Source organism: Rhincodon typus, chromosome 4 (genome assembly GCF_021869965.1).
Source record: "Rhincodon typus isolate 14 chromosome 4, sRhiTyp1.1, whole genome shotgun sequence".
Lineage (NCBI taxonomy): Eukaryota > Metazoa > Chordata > Chondrichthyes > Orectolobiformes > Rhincodontidae > Rhincodon > Rhincodon typus.
The window spans coordinates 88,643,136-88,663,156 of record NC_063335.1 but is presented as its reverse complement, the minus strand read 5'-3'; the positions used below and the strand labels follow the sequence as shown (position 1 = coordinate 88,663,156).

Below are 20,021 nucleotides of genomic sequence, written 5' to 3'. Positions count from 1 at the left end.
AGTCCAAAGTAACACACCTGTTCAGCAGCCCATTTAATTGCCTTGGCGGTGTGCAGACTTTAGGTAGAAGTGAAGAGCTTGAAGGGGAACTACAGGATGGGCTGGAGGGACAGATGAGGTTTCCTAGAGACTGCGTAAGACGAGAACTCTACAACAGAAATGAACATGTGGTTTTAAACTGGCGGTTGTTGCTGAATGACAAAAAACACAGTAGCATAGAACGCTTTTTCACATCAGAAAGGAATGAGAAATAATACGTTTTATATCAAACTTTTTTCATATGAAATTGTATAGAAATTAATGGCTTCGCTTAAACAGCACATTCTGATTCTGAGGAGCTACACTTTAAGGTCAGAAACATCTTGCACTACCAAAACTTTAAACTACTGACCACACACCTGTTTATCAATGTTCCGCAGGAGGAGAGATGGGCTGCATGGTGAGAGTTCACATTTTTTATTAGTAATTGGGACCTTTACTTCAGTAGATGAGGGATTGGAGCATGCCTCGGGGCCTTGCGAGCTGACTGCTGAAGTGGCTGTCACCAGTCGGCACTGGTGCTTCATCAGATCTTCCGGCAACTGAGCCTCACCAAGAACAACTGGGCCCTAAAGGGGAAGAAAGACAAATTCAATCAAATCTTTACATACAGGTCTCTTTGAAGAGAATGTGCACACAGCAATTAAACAAGCTTTTTAATTCTTAAAGATATCATCTTTCCAGTTTTATACAGCATGTAAACAGACCCTTCAGTCCAACCAACCCATGCTAAACATAATCCCAAACTAAACTAGTCCCACCTGCCTGCTCCTGGCCCAAATCCCTCCAAATCTTTCCTATTCATGTATCCAAAAGTCTTTCAAATGTTGTAATTGTACCCATATTCACTGTTTCATCAGGAAGTTCATTCCACACACACAACACCCTGTGTAAAAAATGTGCCTCCTGTCTTTAAATCTGTATTCTCTGACCTTAAAAATACGCCCCCTAATCTTGAAATTCCACGTTAGGGAAAAGACAACTACCATTAACTGTATGTATACTTCTCATTATTTTATAGATTTCTATCATGTCACCTCTCAACCTTCTATGTCCCAGTGAAAAGAAGTCCCAGCCTATTCAGCCTTTCCTTATAACTCAAATCTTCCGTACCTGACAACATCTTGGTAAATCTCTTCTGAACCCTCTCCAGCTTGATAAGATTCTTTCTATAACAGAGCAACCAGAACTGGACACAGTATTCCAGAAGAGACCTCACCAATATTCTGTACAACCTCAACATAATGTCCCAACTCCTTTACTCAAAGGACTAAGCAATGAAGACAAACATGCCAAGTGCCTTTTTAACCATCCTGTCTATACGTGACGCAAACTTTTAAAGAATTATGTATCTGCTCCCTTAGGACCCTCTGTTCTACAACACTACCCAACGCCCTATCATTAATTGTATAAACCCTACCTTTGTTTGTTGTACCAAAATGCAATACCTCACATTTATCCAGATTGAACTCCCATCTGATACTTTTCAGTCCATTGAGCCACTTGATCAAGATTCCTTTGTAATCTTAGAAAACCTTCTTCACGGTCTACAATGCCACCAATTTTGGTGTTATCTGCAAACTTACTTACCATGCCTTCTATATCCTCATCCAAATCATTTATATAAATGACAAACAAAACAGAACCGATCCCTGTGGAACACTGCTGGTCACAGGCCTCCAGTCTGAAAAGCAACCCTCCACCATTACTCTCTGTCTCCTGTTGTTACGCCAATTATTTATCCAATTGGCAACCTCACCCTAAATCCCATGTAACCTAACTTTACTAACTAGTCTACCATATGGAACATTCTCAAAGGCTTTAACTAAAATCCAAATAAACAACGTCTGCTGCTCTGCCATCAACCTTTTTGGTAACTTCCTCTAAAAACTCAATCAAGTTTGTGCGACATGATCTTCCTCACACAAAACCATGCGGACACTCCCTAATCAATTTTTTGCCTCTCTAAATGTCCATAAGTCCTATCTTTTATAATCACCTCCAACAACTGAAGTCAGACTCACAGGTCTGTAGTTCCCTTGCTTCTCTTAAAACCTTTCTTAAACAAAGGTACATTAGCCACTGCTAGTCATCAGGCACCTCACCCATAATTATAGATGATGCAAATATTTCTGCAAGGGGTCTCATAATTTCCTCCCTTACTTCCCACAACATTCTGGGATACATCAGACCATAAAACATTGATGCAGAAGTAGATCCGTACAGCCCACTGAGTCTGCTCTGTCATAGCTGATTTGATAATTCTCAACTCCGCTTTTCTGCTTTATCCCCATAACTCCTACTGATTAAAAATCTAAGTATTTTCAAGGTTGAGATACAATGACTTCACCTCAAAACACTTTGACGAAGAACTTGACTGATTCATAACCCTCCGAGCAAAAGAATTCCTTCTCATCTGTCATAAGTGTACAGTATCTTATTCTGAGATGATGTCCTCTGGTCCTGGACTCTCCCGGAAAGGAAAACAACCTGTCATGTCCTCGAAGAATCTTGCATGTTTCGCTAAGTTCTACACAAGTTTGAGAATCATTCTGCCTTAGTAACTTTCATTACCTCTCTGGCCACCTGTAGTTGCTGGTTCCCTGGCACACAAGGCTTCCAAGATTTTGGCCAGCTTATTCTTGGTTATCAACCAACAAGTCCCTGCCGTCACTGCAAACAACTTAAACAAAATCATAGTTTCTACTGCCAATGTTAAGGCTCAGGTGAGGTTTGCTGGTATATATAGAGTAGATTTAAGATTTATACAGGAACGGTTAAGCTACTGTGTCTAAGAAATTGCACTTTCAGGAAGTGAACAGAGATCAAACATGCTGGTCAACTAATCTGCGCTGTCTTCATTTACTGGCCTTTTTTTGTCTGATTATTGTCTTCAACTTTCCTCATCACTTACGTTAGCCTGACTGATCACTCATGTTGGGTTTACTTTTTCACTTGTTGTTGAACAGGGCCATAACATTTATGGTTCACGTGAAAAAAGTTTGAAATTCCAGCTGAATTTAGCATGTTCATATTCTCCATCTGATAAAAATCAACAACTTTTACCTCTAATTGTCTTTGTCCAGCGTCAGATAACTTGCTGGTGAAGCATCACCTACACCGTGGCTACCATTAGACTTAACTATTTTCATTTGCTAGCTATCCTCCCATTAGCTACTCCTCAATTTTTTAAACTCTATAAACATAAGGCTTTTCAAAACTCTACTGTCACATCCTAACTAGTACCATGTTCCACTTGTCCATCAGCTCTGTATTGCAATGGCATGCATTTCAACTGCACTTCAGATTTACACTCCTATCTTCATGTTTAAATTCTTCCACTTGCACCACCTTGTCCTTGTTACCCTCCCAAATCGTACATAAAAGTCTTTCAGAGGTGCATGTTTCCCCAACTTTGGCATCAAGTGCATCTAACCATCTTACTTCAACTTACCACCAGAAACCAGGTCTTCAATTTCTCTGGACAATATGCTCTGAATTTCTTTTTCCTCCAAAGACAGAGTCATAGAATTATACAGTACCCAAGAGGTCCTTTGGCCCACTGAGTCCACACTGACAAAAAAAACTAATCTAATTCTATGCTAGTCCCACTTTCCAACACTGGACCTTTTGCCTTGAATGCTGCAGTATTTCAAGTGCTGAACCAATTATTCTTAAAAGGTTTTCTGTCCCAACTAACCTCCCAGGCAATACATTCAGACCCCATCAAATCCCTTCTAAACCTTCTGCCTTTGTGCGTCCCCTTGTTTCTGACTGCTTTCTATGTATCTTGACATTGCCCCTCATATTATTATACACCACAGAGGTCCTCTCTCAGCCTTTTATCATAGAATCCCGACAGTGTGGAAACAGGCCCTTCGGCCCAACAAGTCCACACTGACCCTTGAAACATCCCACCCAGACCCATCCCCCTATAACCCACCTAATCTACAGACCCCTGAACACTACGGGAAATTTGGCTTAGCCAATCCACCTAACCTGCACATCTTTGGACTGTGGGAGGAAACCAGAGTATCCGAAGGAAACACAGGGAGAATGTGCAAACTCCACACAGACAGTCGCCCGAGGGTGGAATTGAACCCGGGGTCCCTGCTGCTGTGAGGCAGCGGTGCTAACCACTGAGCCACCGTGCTGCTTCTGGATCAATTTCCCTTGTTACGCTTCTTTCTGCTCTAAAAAAACACAACTCGACCTAATCCACCTTCTCTTCATATCTACATTGGTCTATCCCAGACAATATCCTGGTGAATTGCCTCAGCAACCCCCAAGAGCAATCACATCCTTCCTGTAGTGTGGTGATCAGATGTGCACATAATACTGAGCTGTGGCCTATGAAAAGTTTTGTACAACTTCAATATAACGTCCCTGCTCTTAAACATCTATGCCACAACTAATAAAGGCAAGTGTCTCACATGCCATCGCAAACTAGTCTTTAACCTGTCATGCTGTATTCAGGGATAGTAAGAACTGACGATGCTGGAGTTAGAGATAACACAGTGTGGAGGTGGAGGAACACAGCAGGCCAGGCAGCATTACAGGAGCAGGAAAGCTGACGTTTCGGGTCGGGGCCCTCATTCACAAATGAGTCATTTCTGAAGAAGAGTCCCGACCTGAAATGTCAGCTTTCCTGCTCCTCTGATGCTGCCTGGCCTGCTGTGTTCCTCCACCTCCACACTGTGTTATGCTGCATTCACGGATCTGAGGACAAGCATCCCAAGATCCTTCTGTTCCTCTGAGCTTCCCAATGCCTTTTGTCTTGTTACTTCTTCAAAAATGCATCACCTCACACTCATCAAGGTTAGGTTCCATCTGCACTGATCTGCCCATCTGACCTATCAGTCTATATCCTCCTGCAACCCAAGACCTCCCTTCCTCACTGTCAAGCATCTATCTTTGTGTCAACCACAAACATACTTATCCACCAAGTTTTTTCTATATCTGTGTATATATATGTGTTTTCACTTTCTTTATCAGTGGGATCTTTCAAAGGCTTTGGTGAAATCCATATACACTACATCAACTGCACTACCCTCATTTACAGACCTGGTCAGCTCCTTCAAAAATTCAACCTAATTTGTGAGGTATGATCTCCCTCTCACAAAGCCATGCTGACTATCGCTGATCAAACTTTTCCTCTCCAATTGGATATTAATATTAATTCTCTCCTTTAGAGTTATCTCCAATAGTAATGTTTAGGGTCTGTAATTCCCTGCTTTATCTCTATATACATTCTTGAAAAGTGGAACCACATTAACTTCCTTCCAGTTCTCCAGGAGAGGAATTTAAAATTTGGATAATTTCCACCCTTCATCTCAGATACAACTCATCCAGACCTGGGGTTCTATGTGCTTTGAAGCTTCAAAACCTCCACGACCTCCTCACTTCCTGTGTCAAACTCCCCAAGAACCTCTCAGCCCCTCTTTTGAGATTCTGTACCTACGTCCTCTTTCTCCAAAATGAAGACAAATGTAAAGTGCTTGTTTAACATCCTACCAATATCCTCTGGCTCCACATACAAATTGCCTCCTTGGTCCCTAATGGGCTCTACCCTTTCCCTGGTCATCCTCTTTTCCTTGATATACTTACAGAATATCTTGGGATGCTCCCTGATTTTGCCTACTAGGGTTTTCACTTGCCCCATCTTTGCTCTCCTAATAGCTTTCTTAAGTTTCCCCCGACACTTTCTATACTCCACTCTGGCTTCCATTGATTTGCTCCCTTTATACCTTTTAAAAGCCTCTCTTTTCTCCTTATCCTGAATATTCCTAGACACCCAGGGCTCTCTGGGCTTCTTGCTTCCAAATGGGATTCCCCAACTCTACAACACAAAACAAATGTTCTGCTGTAGATTTACCTACAAGTAACTTTTCCAAGTTTACTTTGGCCAGATCCTGCTTTATTTTCATAAAATGTGCCTTCCCTCAAACCAAAACCAATTTTTGCTGGCTCTCTTTCCTTTTCCATAACAAAACCTATGGTGTTGTGGCACTATTACTGGAATGATCTCCCACCTTGAACAGCTGTTCAAATTTGTTCACCAGAATTTGGTCCAGCACTGTGCCATCCCTTGTTGGACCTTCTAGATGTTTACATAAAACATCTCCTGAATACATTTCAGGAAATCCACCCCTTTACACTATCTATCCCAATTAATTTTGTTAAGTTTTAATCACCTAATATGATTATTCTATGATTGTTTTAACACATCTCAGCAAATTGTCTCCATATCTGGTCCTTCATTGCCCTCTGACCGTCAGAGGTCTATTATACACGCCCAACAGTGTGACTACCCCCTTTATATTGAGCTTTACCCACAAATCCTCAGTTGAAAACCCTTCCATGATATCACACTTCTTTACTGTAGTAACTGACTCCTTAATTAATAATGCAATACCAACTCTTCTTTTACACCCTTTTCCTGATCATAGACTCACAGAAGAGAAGCGTCCCTTTGGCCCATCGAGCCTGTACCGCCAAAACTATGCTAAATATACACAGGTCCCACTTTCCAGCACTTTGCTCATAGCCTTGAATGCTTGAATATGGCATTTCAAATGTTCATCCAAGTACATTTGAGAAGTTGTGAGGTTAGCTCCCTTTATCACCCTCACAACTGGTGCATTCCAGACCCCAACCAATCTCTGGATGAAAAGAATTTTCCTCAACTTCCCTCTAAACCACTAGCTTTCACCTTAAAATTGTGTTGTCTGCTCCATTACCCTTCAACTAAGGGTGACAGCTGCTTTCGGACCCCCCTGAACATATCCTGGAATTCTGAGTTGCCACTCCTGCCCCTCCCTCAACCATGTCTCTTGGGATTGCAATATTGTTGCTATCAACGTGTTAATCCATCTACTTAACTATTCGTCTTACCCATAAGATCTCCAACTTACATTCCTTAAAGTACAGATTTGTAATTAAGCTTCCTAGAATTTCAAACTTTGATGTGCCTGTATCAATTCAAGTTGTTGACTTGACTACAATAATGAGATAAGGAAAACATTGATCATTGCGAAACATGCCAGTTGACTGGAATGGTCCTAAAAATAAGGACATCATCTCTAGCAGCTATCTAGATCGTGATTTGAACACAGAAAAAAAAACTTGCCAAGGAAGTTCAGAGATACAAGGAATGAAAAATGTTCCCAACTTTGTGCATCAAGTGGCTGATGCACTCAAAATAAAGGTACACACCTTCACATTATTCCACAACCTTACTTTTTAAGGAAAAAGTGATTTTCTTCAGGGTTTTGGTAAGACAGTAGACAAAAAAAATTACTTCAAGAATTGTGATATGAAGATTTAAGCTTGTTTGTCTTCTCCAAGCTCAGGAGACAACATTTTACTCAGTGAAATTTATTATTCAGAACGTACTAAGGAACAATGTGCTATTTGCATGGGAATGGCGAGTGACATCAGTGAAGCTAATGTAACATCTCATCAGAATGTCATCTCACAACCAGCGAAATGACATGTTGATATGAATGCTCTGATGAATATATCTCTGTTGCTTAACAATCCAAGAAAGGAGTCTGGAACAGAAAACAGAGCTTTGCATAGCTTTCACTGCCCTACCAAAGACCTTTTACACCATCAAAAGAAAAAAAAACCTCAGAAAACATTCCACTGACTTCCAGGTCCAGGAAAATGTGTTACTAGCCTGCGACTCTTAAATAAATGTGTAAAAGCAACCATCCTTTGTAATGAATAAACAAGGCTGTTTAATGGCACCAAATATCTTCACTATCTCCTTCAACTTGATCAATGGAACTCATTCATGACCAACTTCCACAATTTCAACTTCATTAGAAGTGTTTCAAACTCAACAGGCTTGCATCCAAGACTAAGCCAACCATCTAAGCATATTGAGTTAAAATACGCTGATGCTTGTTCAATTGTGGCATAAAACTTGCCACGATCCCAGCCAAGCTGTTCCAGTACAGCTACAACATTGGCGTCTACCCGAAAATGTGGAAAATTGCCGAGTTATGTCCTCTCCACAAAAAGCAAGATGTTAAATCTAACCTGGCCAATAACTGCTCTACCACTCTACTCTTAATCAAAAGCAAGGAAGACATCCTGGACAGGGAAATCAAGCAGGACTTACTTAACAAAGACCTGCTCATTAACTCTCAGTTTGGGTTCTGGCCCATTCGGCTTCTGACCAGGGTCCAATATGAACAAAAGATCTGAATTCAAGAGGGGAAATGAAAACAATTGTCCTAATTACAAAGGTAGTATTTGTTGGAGTGCGGCAGCAAACAGCCTTAGGAAAACTGAAGTCAATGTGCAATGAAGGGATAACTCCTGATGGTTGGAGTGATATCTGACATAAAGGATATAGTTGAGGTTTTTGGAGGTCTGTTACAAGAGTTGTTGAGGGTAATGTCTGAGGCCCAACTACCTACAGCTGCTTCATCAATATCCTTCTCTCCATCATAAGGTCAGAACTGGGGATGTTTGCTGACAATTGCACAATGTTCAGCACAAGTGCCAGGCAATGACCATCTGCAAACAGAGAGAATCCAACCACTTCTCCTTGATGTTTAATGGAATTACTGTCGCTGAATTCCCCACTATGAACAATCTAGTGCCCAGAAACAGAGCTAGACCAGCCGTACAAATACTGTGGTTACAAGAGCAGGTCAAAGCCCAGGAATTCTGTCGTGAGTAACTTGATGAACGATTTCTCTAAGCCTCTCCACAATACTCAAAGGGACGAGTTAGAAGTGTAATAGAATACTCTTCACTTGCCTGGAGAATTTTCACCAGTGAAATCTATGCAGAATACTCAAATGTCAAGTGGAAAAATAGACCAACAAACTCCAGCACCCACATCAAAGTCAATTCCTCCCGCATTGCAATCATGATTGTGCTGGTCTATGAGGCTAGTAATACAGAGACCCAGGTAATGGTCTGGGAATATGGCTTCAAATTCCACCATAGCAGATAGTGGAATTTGAATTCAATAAAAATCTGGAATTAAGATTCTAATGATGACTATGAAACCATTGTTAATTGTCAGAAAAATTCATCTGGTTCACGAAAGTCCTTTAGGGAAGGTAAGTGCCATTTTTACCCTGCCTGCCTCCATGTGACTCCAGATCCACAGTAATGCGGTTGATTCTTAATTACCCTGAGGGCAGTTAAGATGAGCAATAAATGCCAGCCTAGCTCTGTGCTGCAAATGAAAAAAACACTTCACTGGTCTAGACACTATACCTGAATGCAAAATAGTTGGTTTCTGGAGCAACTTACTTTCACAACTTAAGGATGGCACCTGATCACAAAGAAGAGGAGAAATATTGTAAAAAACAGGCCAAAAGCTTCATTGAGAAAGGGACAAAATTATGTTGGCGTGTGGGTGGAACCTGTCACAAATTGTGCCACATCATGGTTCCTCATTCTATACAAGGTGCAACATTTTCAGAACTGACCCAATAACTCTGATGTGGAGAAGTTCCAAGAATGGAAGTAGGGACAGCAGGACTCTGACCCAAGAATCTCCTCTCCCTTTCTCAGGGTAATTTGTGTCTTTTCTACCCAAATACTTGTGGGCTTCAGGATTGGCTTGCCAAGTAACTTGAAGACACACAAATCATGAAGACTTGAAGATATCGTCCTTATTTCAAGGGACTGATGATGCCAATAATGGCTTCTTCTGCAACACTAAGTGTTGGTTGCATTTAAAAGAAGCTACCTATAAAAAGCTGGACTTCATCAATAAAAATCAAATACCAAATCAACGGGTGTATTATCCATAAGATGCACATGTGCTTGTCTAAAATTTCTCTGCATCTTTGCACAATTCCTGTTGAGCGCCAACAACATTAACATTTGGTAACAAAAGCAAAACTAAGAAAGATAAATTTCATTGTTTAATTTTTTTTACGTAATAAAAATACTGGTGGTTGTGGAATCACAGAGCTGTAGGTCTGTCACTTGCTGCTTATCCTATTTGGCATGCAAGTAGTCCTTTTTGGTAGCTTCACCAGGTTGACACCTCAATTTTAGGTACGCCTGGTGCTAATCCTAGCATGGCGCCAATAGTCTTCACTGAACCAGGGTTGATGGTAATGGCAGAGTGGGGAATTTGCAAAGCTATGAGATTTCAGATTGTTCTCCCAACACAATTTTGCTGCTGCTGGTGGTCCCGAGTGTCTGATGGATACTGTCTTGAATTGCGAGATCAATTGAGTCTATCCCACTTAGCACGACAGTGCTGCACAATATGATGAGGGCATCGTCAATGTAAAGATGGGACTTTGTCTCTACAAGGACGATGTGGTGGTCACTCTTACCAATACCCACCATGGACAGATTCATCTGTAGTAGGTACATCAGTGAGGATGAGATCAAGTATGATTTTTCCTGCTAGTTGGTTTCTTCACCATGTTCCACACACCCAGTCTAGCATTTGTTCTTTAGGACTAGACCAGGTCAGTCAGTATTAGGGTGGTGTGACATTATAAATTTCAGAACTTTAATATCTGTTTTTGGAATAAAAGAAGCAGCAATAACTCCACCTGGAATAAACTATTAAGGGACAAGGACAAATTTATACAGGATACGAACGCAATTAGTCATGTCTGGGAAAAGAAGGCATTGAAGCGACATGAACAAAGCTGTTTAGAACATAGAACATTACAGCGCAGTACAGGTCCTTCTGCCCTCGATGTTGCTCCGACCTGTGAAACCAATCTGAAGCCCATCTAACCTACACTATTCCATTATCATCCATACGTTTATCCAATGACCATTTAAATGCCCTTAAAGATGGCGAGTCTACTACTTTTGCAGGCAGGGCATTCCACGCCCTTACTACTCTCTGAGTAAAGTACCTACCTCTGACATCTGTCCTATATCTACCACCCCTCAATTTAAAGCTATGTCCCCTCATGCTAGCCATCACCATCCGAGGAAAAAGGCTCCCGCTGTCCACCCTATCTAATCCTCTGATCATCTTGAATGTCTCTATTAAGTCACCTCTTAACCTTCTTCTCTCTAACGAAAACAGCCTCAAGTCCCTCAGCCTTTCCTCATAAGACCTTCCCTCCATACCAGGCAACATCCTGGTAAATCTCCGCTGCACCTTTTCCAATGCTTCCACATCCTTCCTATAATGCGGTGACCAGAACTGTACGCAATACTCCAAGTGCGGCCGCACCAGAGTTTTGTACAGCTGCAACATGACCTCATGGCTCCGAAACTCAATCCCTCTACCAATAAAACCTAACTCACCGTACGCCTTCTTAACAATGCTATCAACCTGGGTGGCAACTTTCAGTGATCTATGCACATGGACACCGAGATCTCTCTGCTCATCCACACTACCAAGAATCTTACCATTAGCCCAGTACTCTGTATTCCTGTTACTCCTTCCAAAGTGAATCACCTGACACTTTTCTGCATTAAACTCCATTTGCCCCCTCTCAGCCCAGCTCTGCAGCTTATCTATGTCCCTCTGTAACCTGCAACATCCTTCCGCACTATCCACAACTCCACCGACTTTGGTGTCATCTGCAAATTTACTAACCCATCCTTCTACGCCCTCATCCAGGTCATTTATAAAAATGACAAACAGCAGTGGCCCCAAAACAGATCCTTGAGGTACACCACTAGTAACTGAACTCCAGGATGAACATTTCCCATCAACCACCACCCTCTGTCTTCTTACAGCTAGCCAATTTCTGATCCAAACCGCTAAATCACCCTCAATCCCATGCCTCTGTATTTTCTGCAATAGCCTACCATGGGGAACCATGATATCATCTTGATAAGTTGCTGCTTAACTGCAGGAAGGCTGTCTCTTCCAACAGAGAGTCAATACAAAATGTAACAAGCAACAGGGAAGCTATTTCTGATGAGAAGGCAAGATGCGAACTTGATGGTTTCAGGGGAGCAGTCAATAATTTAGATGATAGAATCTAAAGTACCAATTATAACACATCTTGGAGCTGAAGGATGAATAACTATTCAAAAATCCAACACCAGAACTATTCAGAAGAACTTTGAAAAACAACATTGCACAAGGATCAAACCCTACACTTTCAGAGACGGACAGTGTTGTTTAGAATTGGAGCTAAATTCCACCATTAATTGGTAATAGCTAAATTGAGCTGTGTGGCTTAACTTGCTTATTTGATTCTTATATAGGTTGCAGCATGCAATGAAGTTTAAATCATTGTTTCAGTACTTGATTGCCTGTGAGATCTCTTAACAAAGTTAAAGTGCTGCTTTTAAATTAAAAAAGGTCAAAAATCACATGACACCAGGTTATAGTCCAACATGTTCATTTGAAGACACAGGCTTTTGGAGTCTCACTCGTTCAGGTGTTACTTTTGACCTTGTCCACTCCAGCGCCTCCACATCATTCAAATTAAAAGTAACTTGTGGTAATTAACCCACAAGTGGTTGATACTAAAGTCTCCCACACAGTGTACATTCTGTATGCTTACCAACCTAACTAGTTCCTTCAAGTGCTGAGGAGCTCAGATAGGGCTCTTTGTGGTAATGAGTAGGAGGTTTCCTTGCTCATGTTTGATCGGTTGCCATGAGACTTCATGGGTTCCGGGATAAATATTGAGGACTTTCAGGGAAATTCCCTCCCAACTGTATACCACAGTGCCACCATCTTGGTTAGGTCTATCTGAACAGGATAATATTGTCTGAATCATTGCAGGTAAGGGAATGAGTCTATGAATATAACTGAATCACGCCTCTGTCCTCATCCCTTCTGTCTCCTTCCCAGAACAATGATAGGGCTCCCTCTGTCCTCACTTTCTATCTCACCAGTCTCTGCATTCAAAGGATTATCATTTGCCATTTCTGCAACTTCCAGCGGGATACCACCACCATATCTTCTCCTCTACTTTACTGTCAGCATTCCTTCTGTAGCATCCTGGCCTACTCCTTCATCACTCCTGACACTTCCTCACTCCCCCATATCATTCCCAAACAATCGCAAAGGTGTAACAGGTACCCATTAGGCTTCTTACTCCTCGCTATCCAAAGACCCACCCACCTTCCAGGTGAAGGAGTGTTTTACTTGAACTACATCTAATATATGAATTTGCTGCTCCCAATGCAGTGTTCCTTTACACTGGCAAGACCTAATGGAGATGGGGTGACTGCTTTGCGAAATACCTCAGCTGCTGTTCAAAATGACCCCATCCTTCCAGTCAATGGCATTTCAATTAACCACCTTGCTCCCATGCTAACTTTTCCATTCTTGGGTTGAAGAAGTTCAACACAAGATGGAGAAACAGCTCTTCGTTTTTTGTTTAGGTACGTTACAGCAATCTCGAACTAAATATTGAGTTCCACAACTTCAGTGTATAACCTCTCTACTCCATTTTTCTTAGATTCTCCACCTTCCCATTTCTTGATTGTGTCTTGATGGTTTTGCACTCAGCATAGAAAATCCATTTTCTCAGCTAACACTTTAATAGTTCACATATATATCACTCTTTTACCACCATTATCACCGCCTTTGACTTGCTCTGGACACACTTACCAACAAAAAGACATACAGAACAGAAATAGGCCCTTCAGTCCAACCAGTCCACGCCAAACACAGACCCAAACTAAATTCCTTCCAAATCTTTCCTACTTACGTACTTATCTAAGTGCCTTTTAAACATTGTAACTGTGTCCACATCCACCACTTACTCAGGAAGTTTATTCCACACATGAACCACTCTGTGTAAAAATTTTGCCTCATGTCGTTTTTTAATCTTTCTCCCCTCACCTTAAAAATGTGCCCCCTAGTCTTGAAATCCCCCATCCTAGGGAAAGACATCTACTATCAAGCCAGTTCCACTTGTTCTTTCTCCCCAATCACTAGCATAAAAACCACAACTTTCTAGCTCCTTTCAGTTCCAAGGAAATCATGCTGGCCTTAAAACATTAACTTCTTTCTTCACAGGTGTTGCTGAATTCCTTCAGCACTTTCTGTTTTCAAGTCAGATTTCCAGAGCCCACAATATTTTGCTTTAATTTGAGGTTATGCTGGAACTGTGTGAAATGTTGGTTCGGCCAAACTGGAGCACTGTGTGCAGTTCTGGTTGCACATTATAGGAAGGATATGACTGCACTCAACAGGACGCAGAGGAGATTTACCAGGATGCTGTTTAGGCAGGAAGGTCTGAGCTTGGAGGAAAGAATGATCGGTTGGGACTGTATTGCTTGGCTACAACTCCCTCCTTAATAACAACTTGGATGTACGTAAACAACAGAGATTGCAGCAATTCAAAAAAAAAATGGCTCCCTACCAACTTCTGAAGGGAAAATTATGTATCTGCAGTAGTAAACGCCTTGCCAGAGATGCTCACATCCCATGAACAGCTTAAAAAGCACACAAATATACATTTTTGAGGTTTCAAATGGATAACAAATTTTTAGCTTTAATGAAGTACAAAATACGATAGTTGATACAGTGTGGAACTGGAGAATCACAGCAGGTCAGGCAGCATCAGAAGAGTAGGATAGTCTAAGTTTCAGGCCTAGACCCTTCATCAGGACTCTGGTAAGACCTCAGTGGATATTATAACCCCACTGCGAAGTCTTTTCCAAGGATGCCCACCTTGAAGTAGTCCCCCTCCCTCCGGAAAGACCTCAGTGGATATCCTCTTATTCCTCTGATGCTGCATGACCTGCTGTGTTCCTCTAGCTCCGCACTGTATCAACTCGGAGTCCAGCATTTGCAGTTCTTGCTATCTACAAAATACTATAGTTACCACAAAACTACTGTGTGCGCAATTCAAATTTACAAGTTAGGAATATCTGCAAAACCCATTGCATTTTTGCCTATCCAGCAATGAACAAGAATGAAACTTCCATCTCTTGGGTTATGATCTGGACAGCATGTAAACTGCACAAGTTAATAGTCCAGCTAGTTAGCCATAAATTTATTCCTTTATTATGTGCTTACTTTTACCAAATTCAGAAATCAGCTCAACAGGAAATTATTCTTGATCCAGTCATGCAGACAAGCACAGGAATTGGGCACTTAATTTTGAGGAAACATTAAACAAGACAAATGAAGTTTACAAAGTAATAAGACTGTAAGGGAAAACCAACAGGCCATCAAAAGAAATTCTTTTACACTGGTAATAGCTGCAAAATGAAACCACAGCACTCTTTTCTCTTGTCAAATACAAGTCAAATGTAAGGAACATCAACCTGTTTGAGAAACCATGGTAATAAACTGCTGTAGGAGCAAATTACTGCAGACGCTGGAATCTGAACCAAAACCAAACAAAGTGTGGGAGATCACAGCGGGTCAGGCAGCATCTGTGGAGAGAAACTGTTGTTCCACTACTATTGTGGACCAAAAGGATTGCAAACTTCTAGTCAAACCAATTCCAACTCCTCTGTTCATTTAAAAAAGTGACATAGCATACTGCAAAACCAGTTTTCCTTAGCATCTAATTATCAATTCAAATGAGATGTATTTCTATAACATGGAAGGAAAGAGAGAATTGGAAAAATGGAGGGATTTAAGTTGGTCTACCATGAGCACAATGACTGGAAAGTGCAATGATCAATAGCAGAATAGTACTGTGAGAAAAAAACATTAGTGCTTGAGAAGTACAAGTGGTATGCAAGAAATTATGACATGGGGTGGGAAGGCAGTCAATCTGAAAGGGCAAGGTCTTAAGATCATCTGAGTAAGAAAATGTAGCCAACTGAGTCTTACAAATTGAGCAGCGTGAATTTCTATGCAGATCAAGCAGCAGATTGTGTTGACTGAAATGGAATTTGTGGACTTGACAGCAGAGGTAAGAAAGGCTGGACAATAAAAGCTAGATTATAGTTTGGCGAGGGTAAGGGAGAAACAGTGGTAAAGACAATGTAACAAAGTTGCAAGTCTTGGCAATGGAGATAGAAACTCCGTAAGATTCAGCAGTACTTCAGGATTCCGTACTTCCAGCCATAACCTGACATACCACAGGTGACATTAAGAGCACGGATAGTATCTCCAGGTATATCTGCAACTAAGACAAAAAAAAACTGTGCTGTTTTAATTGAAGCAAAATTTCAGTTTCCTGAACTTGCTGACATGCATGAAATTTTAAGGCGCTGCTAATTTCATACAACAAGTGATGGTTATGGGGAAATGGCTGGTTGTAAGCCTAGGTATTTACTTTGCAGGGATGATAATGCTGAACATGAAAACAACACAAATGAGGAATAAATTGGATGTCAGATGCTGGTAAAATATTGCTCTTCAGATGGCAAATAGTTTCATCTGTCCTTGTAAACATAAGGAGGCCGTTCAGCCCTTTAGTTCTTTAGGCGGCACGGTGGCTCAGTGGTTAGCACTGCTGCCTCACAGCGCCAGCAACCTGGGTTCAATTCCACCCTCGGGCGACTGTCTGTGTGAGTTTGCACATTCTCCCAGTGTCTGCGTGGGTTTCCTCTGGGCGCGCCGGTTTCCTCCCACAGTCCAAAGATGTGTAGGTTAGGTGGGTTACAGGGGAATGGGTCTGGGTGGGATGGTCTGAGGTTCGGTGTGGACTTGTTGGGCCGAAGGGCCTGTTTCCACACTGTAGGGATTCTATGATTTAAAGTTGATAAATCCAATTATTCTGTACTTTCCACAAACTGTTCAAAATTTTTCTTCCAAATATTTTGTTTGTAAAAATCCTCAAAACTGTTTTATTCTTTTGACAATGTTCTTCTAGAATGTTTACAAATATTCAATATTTTAGCAATCTTTACATTTTACCTTTATGTGATGAATAGTGTGAAGTTACCATTGACCCACCAAACCATGGGGCTGCTCCCTTACTACAGTGAGAAGACTAGCAGTGGTTTAACTGAGAGTCACCATGCATTTACATTCACTGTACAATCGCTTGATGTTTCTGAATGAACACTGAAATGAACAATCTTTTAAATAGCCGGATTCCTCCTGTAATTTGGGAGAAGTTATAAAACTTATGGGCCTATGTCACCCTCTGCACGACTTACCTTATTTGCACGTATCTGCCTGTATATGTCTGTCTGCTGCCTTATTCGGTATTCCAGGTCAGACACCTGAGCTTGCAACCATGTCCAACGGTTGACAATTGCTGCTCTTTCCATGGCCCATCGCCACTCTGATCGACGACGTCTGCATGAAAAAAATGTAAATGTCAGGACATTGGAGGTAATAAATACATGAATTTATCTTCAAATTTAGTTTCAAGTAGGGCAGCTGAAATATCAGACAATATCACACTCAGAAGAGAACAAAGCAGGATGCCATCCTGTTAAAACAGGAAATAGATTTATCTGGGTTTTCCAAAAATTTACCATTTTTCACTTCAATAAGCACATCAAATACCCCACAATCATTCAAAATATAAAATGTCGATAACCATAAACTTCCCAAGGGCAAATACTTCTAAATGCTGGCCCAGCCAGTGAAACCCATACTGCTCTAATCTCTTATGGTTTAAAGTCCCACATAAGAGACTGTTAACAAAGCTAGAAATCCACAGAATTGAAGGCAAATTACTGGCTTGGGTGGGTAATTGGTTGAGTGGCAGGTGACGGACGATAGAGATAACGTGGGCACGCAAATTGGCACGACGTGAGCAGTGGGGTCCCACAAGGATCTGTTTTAGGGCCTGCATTATTCACATTGCTTATTAGCAATTTGGATAAGGCATAGAAAGTTATAATCCACATTTGCTAATGACACGTTAGGCAGCATTATAGACAGTGTAGATGATAGCATAAAATTACAAAGGCATATTGACAGAAAAGGTGAATGGGCAAAACCATGACAGATGGAGTTCAATGTAAGCAAGTGTGGGCTTTTCTATTTTGGACTGAAAAAGGATAGATCAGGTACTTTCTCAGATTGTATGAAGTTAAATACAGTGGTTGTCACAGACTTGGGGGGTTCAGGTGCAGAGATCTTTAAATGCCATGAACAGATGCAAAAAATCAACAAGAAGGCTAATGGAATACTGGCCTTTATATCTAGAGGACTGGAATACAAGGATTCAGAAGTTATGCTGCAGCTATGCAAAACCCTGGTTAGACCCCACCGACAGCTCTGAGAGCAGACCTGGACAACACACCTTAGGAAGGATATACTGACCTTGGAGAAAGTACAACATAGATTTACAAGAATGATACCTGGACTTCAGTGGTTAAGTCTGAGAAAAAGAGTATACAAATTAGGCTTGTTTTCTCTAGAATTTAGAAGGGTAACGGGTGATCTGATCAATGCCTTCAGGATATTGACAGGGTAAATAAACCATTTTCACCGCTCGGGATCCTAGAATTAGGGGACATAAAAATTAGGACCAGATCATTCACGAGAATGTTAGGGAGCATTTATATACACGAAGGGTGGTTGCAGTTTGGACGCTCTTCTACAAATGGCAGTGGATGTTAGATCAGTTGTTAATTTCAAATTGGGAATAGATACATCTTTGTTCAGCAAAGGGATTAAGGGATATGGGCTAATAGAGATTAGGCCACAGATTTGTTATGATCTCATTCAATGATTGAAGGCAGTCGAGAGGTTGAATGTCTGATTCCTGTTCCTACGTAGGTAGAAAATTGGGGAAGTTTTAAAAAATAGCAAAGGATGACTAAAAGAAATAAAGAGGGAGAATTTGAAGTACAAGAGAAAGCTAGTGAAAACTGAAAAACATGGAGTAAAATATTCAACAGTATATAAAAACGAAAAGACTAGCTAAAGTGAGCATTGGCTCCTTTGAGAGAGAGACACATTGATAAACCAAAAATAGCCATCTACTTTGTGGCTAATGTGGGAAGGAAGGTGTGATGCGTTTTTTGGAGGATACTCTGTGTTCATCTCCTCTCCTCTGGTCTTGAAATTGCTGCACCTCCTCAACCCCTGCAGCACCTATAAAGATAATGCTCCCAACCAGTATTTTGCAGAAATTTGCAAGTTCCTGAAACGGCTATTTATGAAGTTCGGGCATAGTGTGACTTGGGCAGAGGTACAGGGTCAATGGTGTTGAAAGACGCATACTTAAATGTGGATTAAGTTTTGAACTTAAAGTATGTATCAGAGGATTCTGAGGAAGGGCCTGAGGAAGTTGACTTGAAACGTCAACTCTGCTTTCTCTCCACAAATGCAACCACATTTGATGATTTGCAATGTCTGTTTTGGCTTCATATTTTCAGCACCTGTGGTTCTTCATTTTATGTATCAGAGATCAGCTGTGATATCCTCTATAACTGAATGCTCGTCACCCAGGAAAAACTATCACTGTTGACTATTTTTAAACTCAGACCTTGCTGCAATCATAGATTCCAAGAGAAAGCAGATAAAAATTAAGACAGGAAACATGAACTTATCTGCTTGCTCTGATTCACAAAGATCAAAAGACAATTATGAAAGAAAGGACATGAAATTAGCTCAGGCAGGCATCCATGTCAGTTGAAAGTAAATGTCACGGTCTTGGTACACATACTTCTGGTACCACAAGCAGGAACGAACAGGCTGTGAATAATTTACCAGGTCAGAGGTATTGAAAAAAAAAACATGATTTAGCTACTGATCCCGATTTCTTTGGTACGTGAATTCCCCCACCAAATTATGTTCTGAACAATAATGGGGTAAAGTAAATGGTGGTATATAGAATGAAACATTTAATGATTTAATTGTCATGAATGGTACTTTAAGTTTAGAGATTTTAAATCAAGATGGATTGTGTTATTTCTGTGCAAGAAAACACCACCTCTAATCTCTACCTCATGAGTAATTTGTCATATTTTTCTCGAAGGCCTTTGAGGGATCAGGAGACAATTGTACGTGAACATAATAGGGCTGTTGGGTGAGCAGGTCATGGAGCAAGCTCCAGTACAATCAGAACAGCTGTAGATGAACTTGTGTTTCAGAATGAAAGGAAGCTTGCTATAGGTAACACAGTGTAGAGCTGGAGGAACACAGCAGGCCAGGCAGCATCAGAGGAGCAGGAAAGCTG

At 41.1% G+C, this 20,021-nt stretch overlaps 1 protein-coding gene across 1 annotated transcript in view; it reads right to left on the bottom strand.

Annotated features, from left to right (window-relative positions):
• Nucleotides 1–20,021, bottom strand: part of LOC109927289 (KAT8 regulatory NSL complex subunit 1-like) — a 114,631-nt gene that overhangs the window by 24,519 nt on the left and 70,091 nt on the right. The window contains exons 2-4 of the mRNA XM_048595834.1: nucleotides 17,038–17,179; nucleotides 399–608; nucleotides 18–148 (exon numbers count right to left, since the gene is read on the bottom strand). Coding sequence (XP_048451791.1) covers nucleotides 18–148; nucleotides 399–608; nucleotides 17,038–17,179 — 483 coding nt within the window. The remainder of the gene's footprint in view (nucleotides 1–17; nucleotides 149–398; nucleotides 609–17,037; nucleotides 17,180–20,021) is intronic.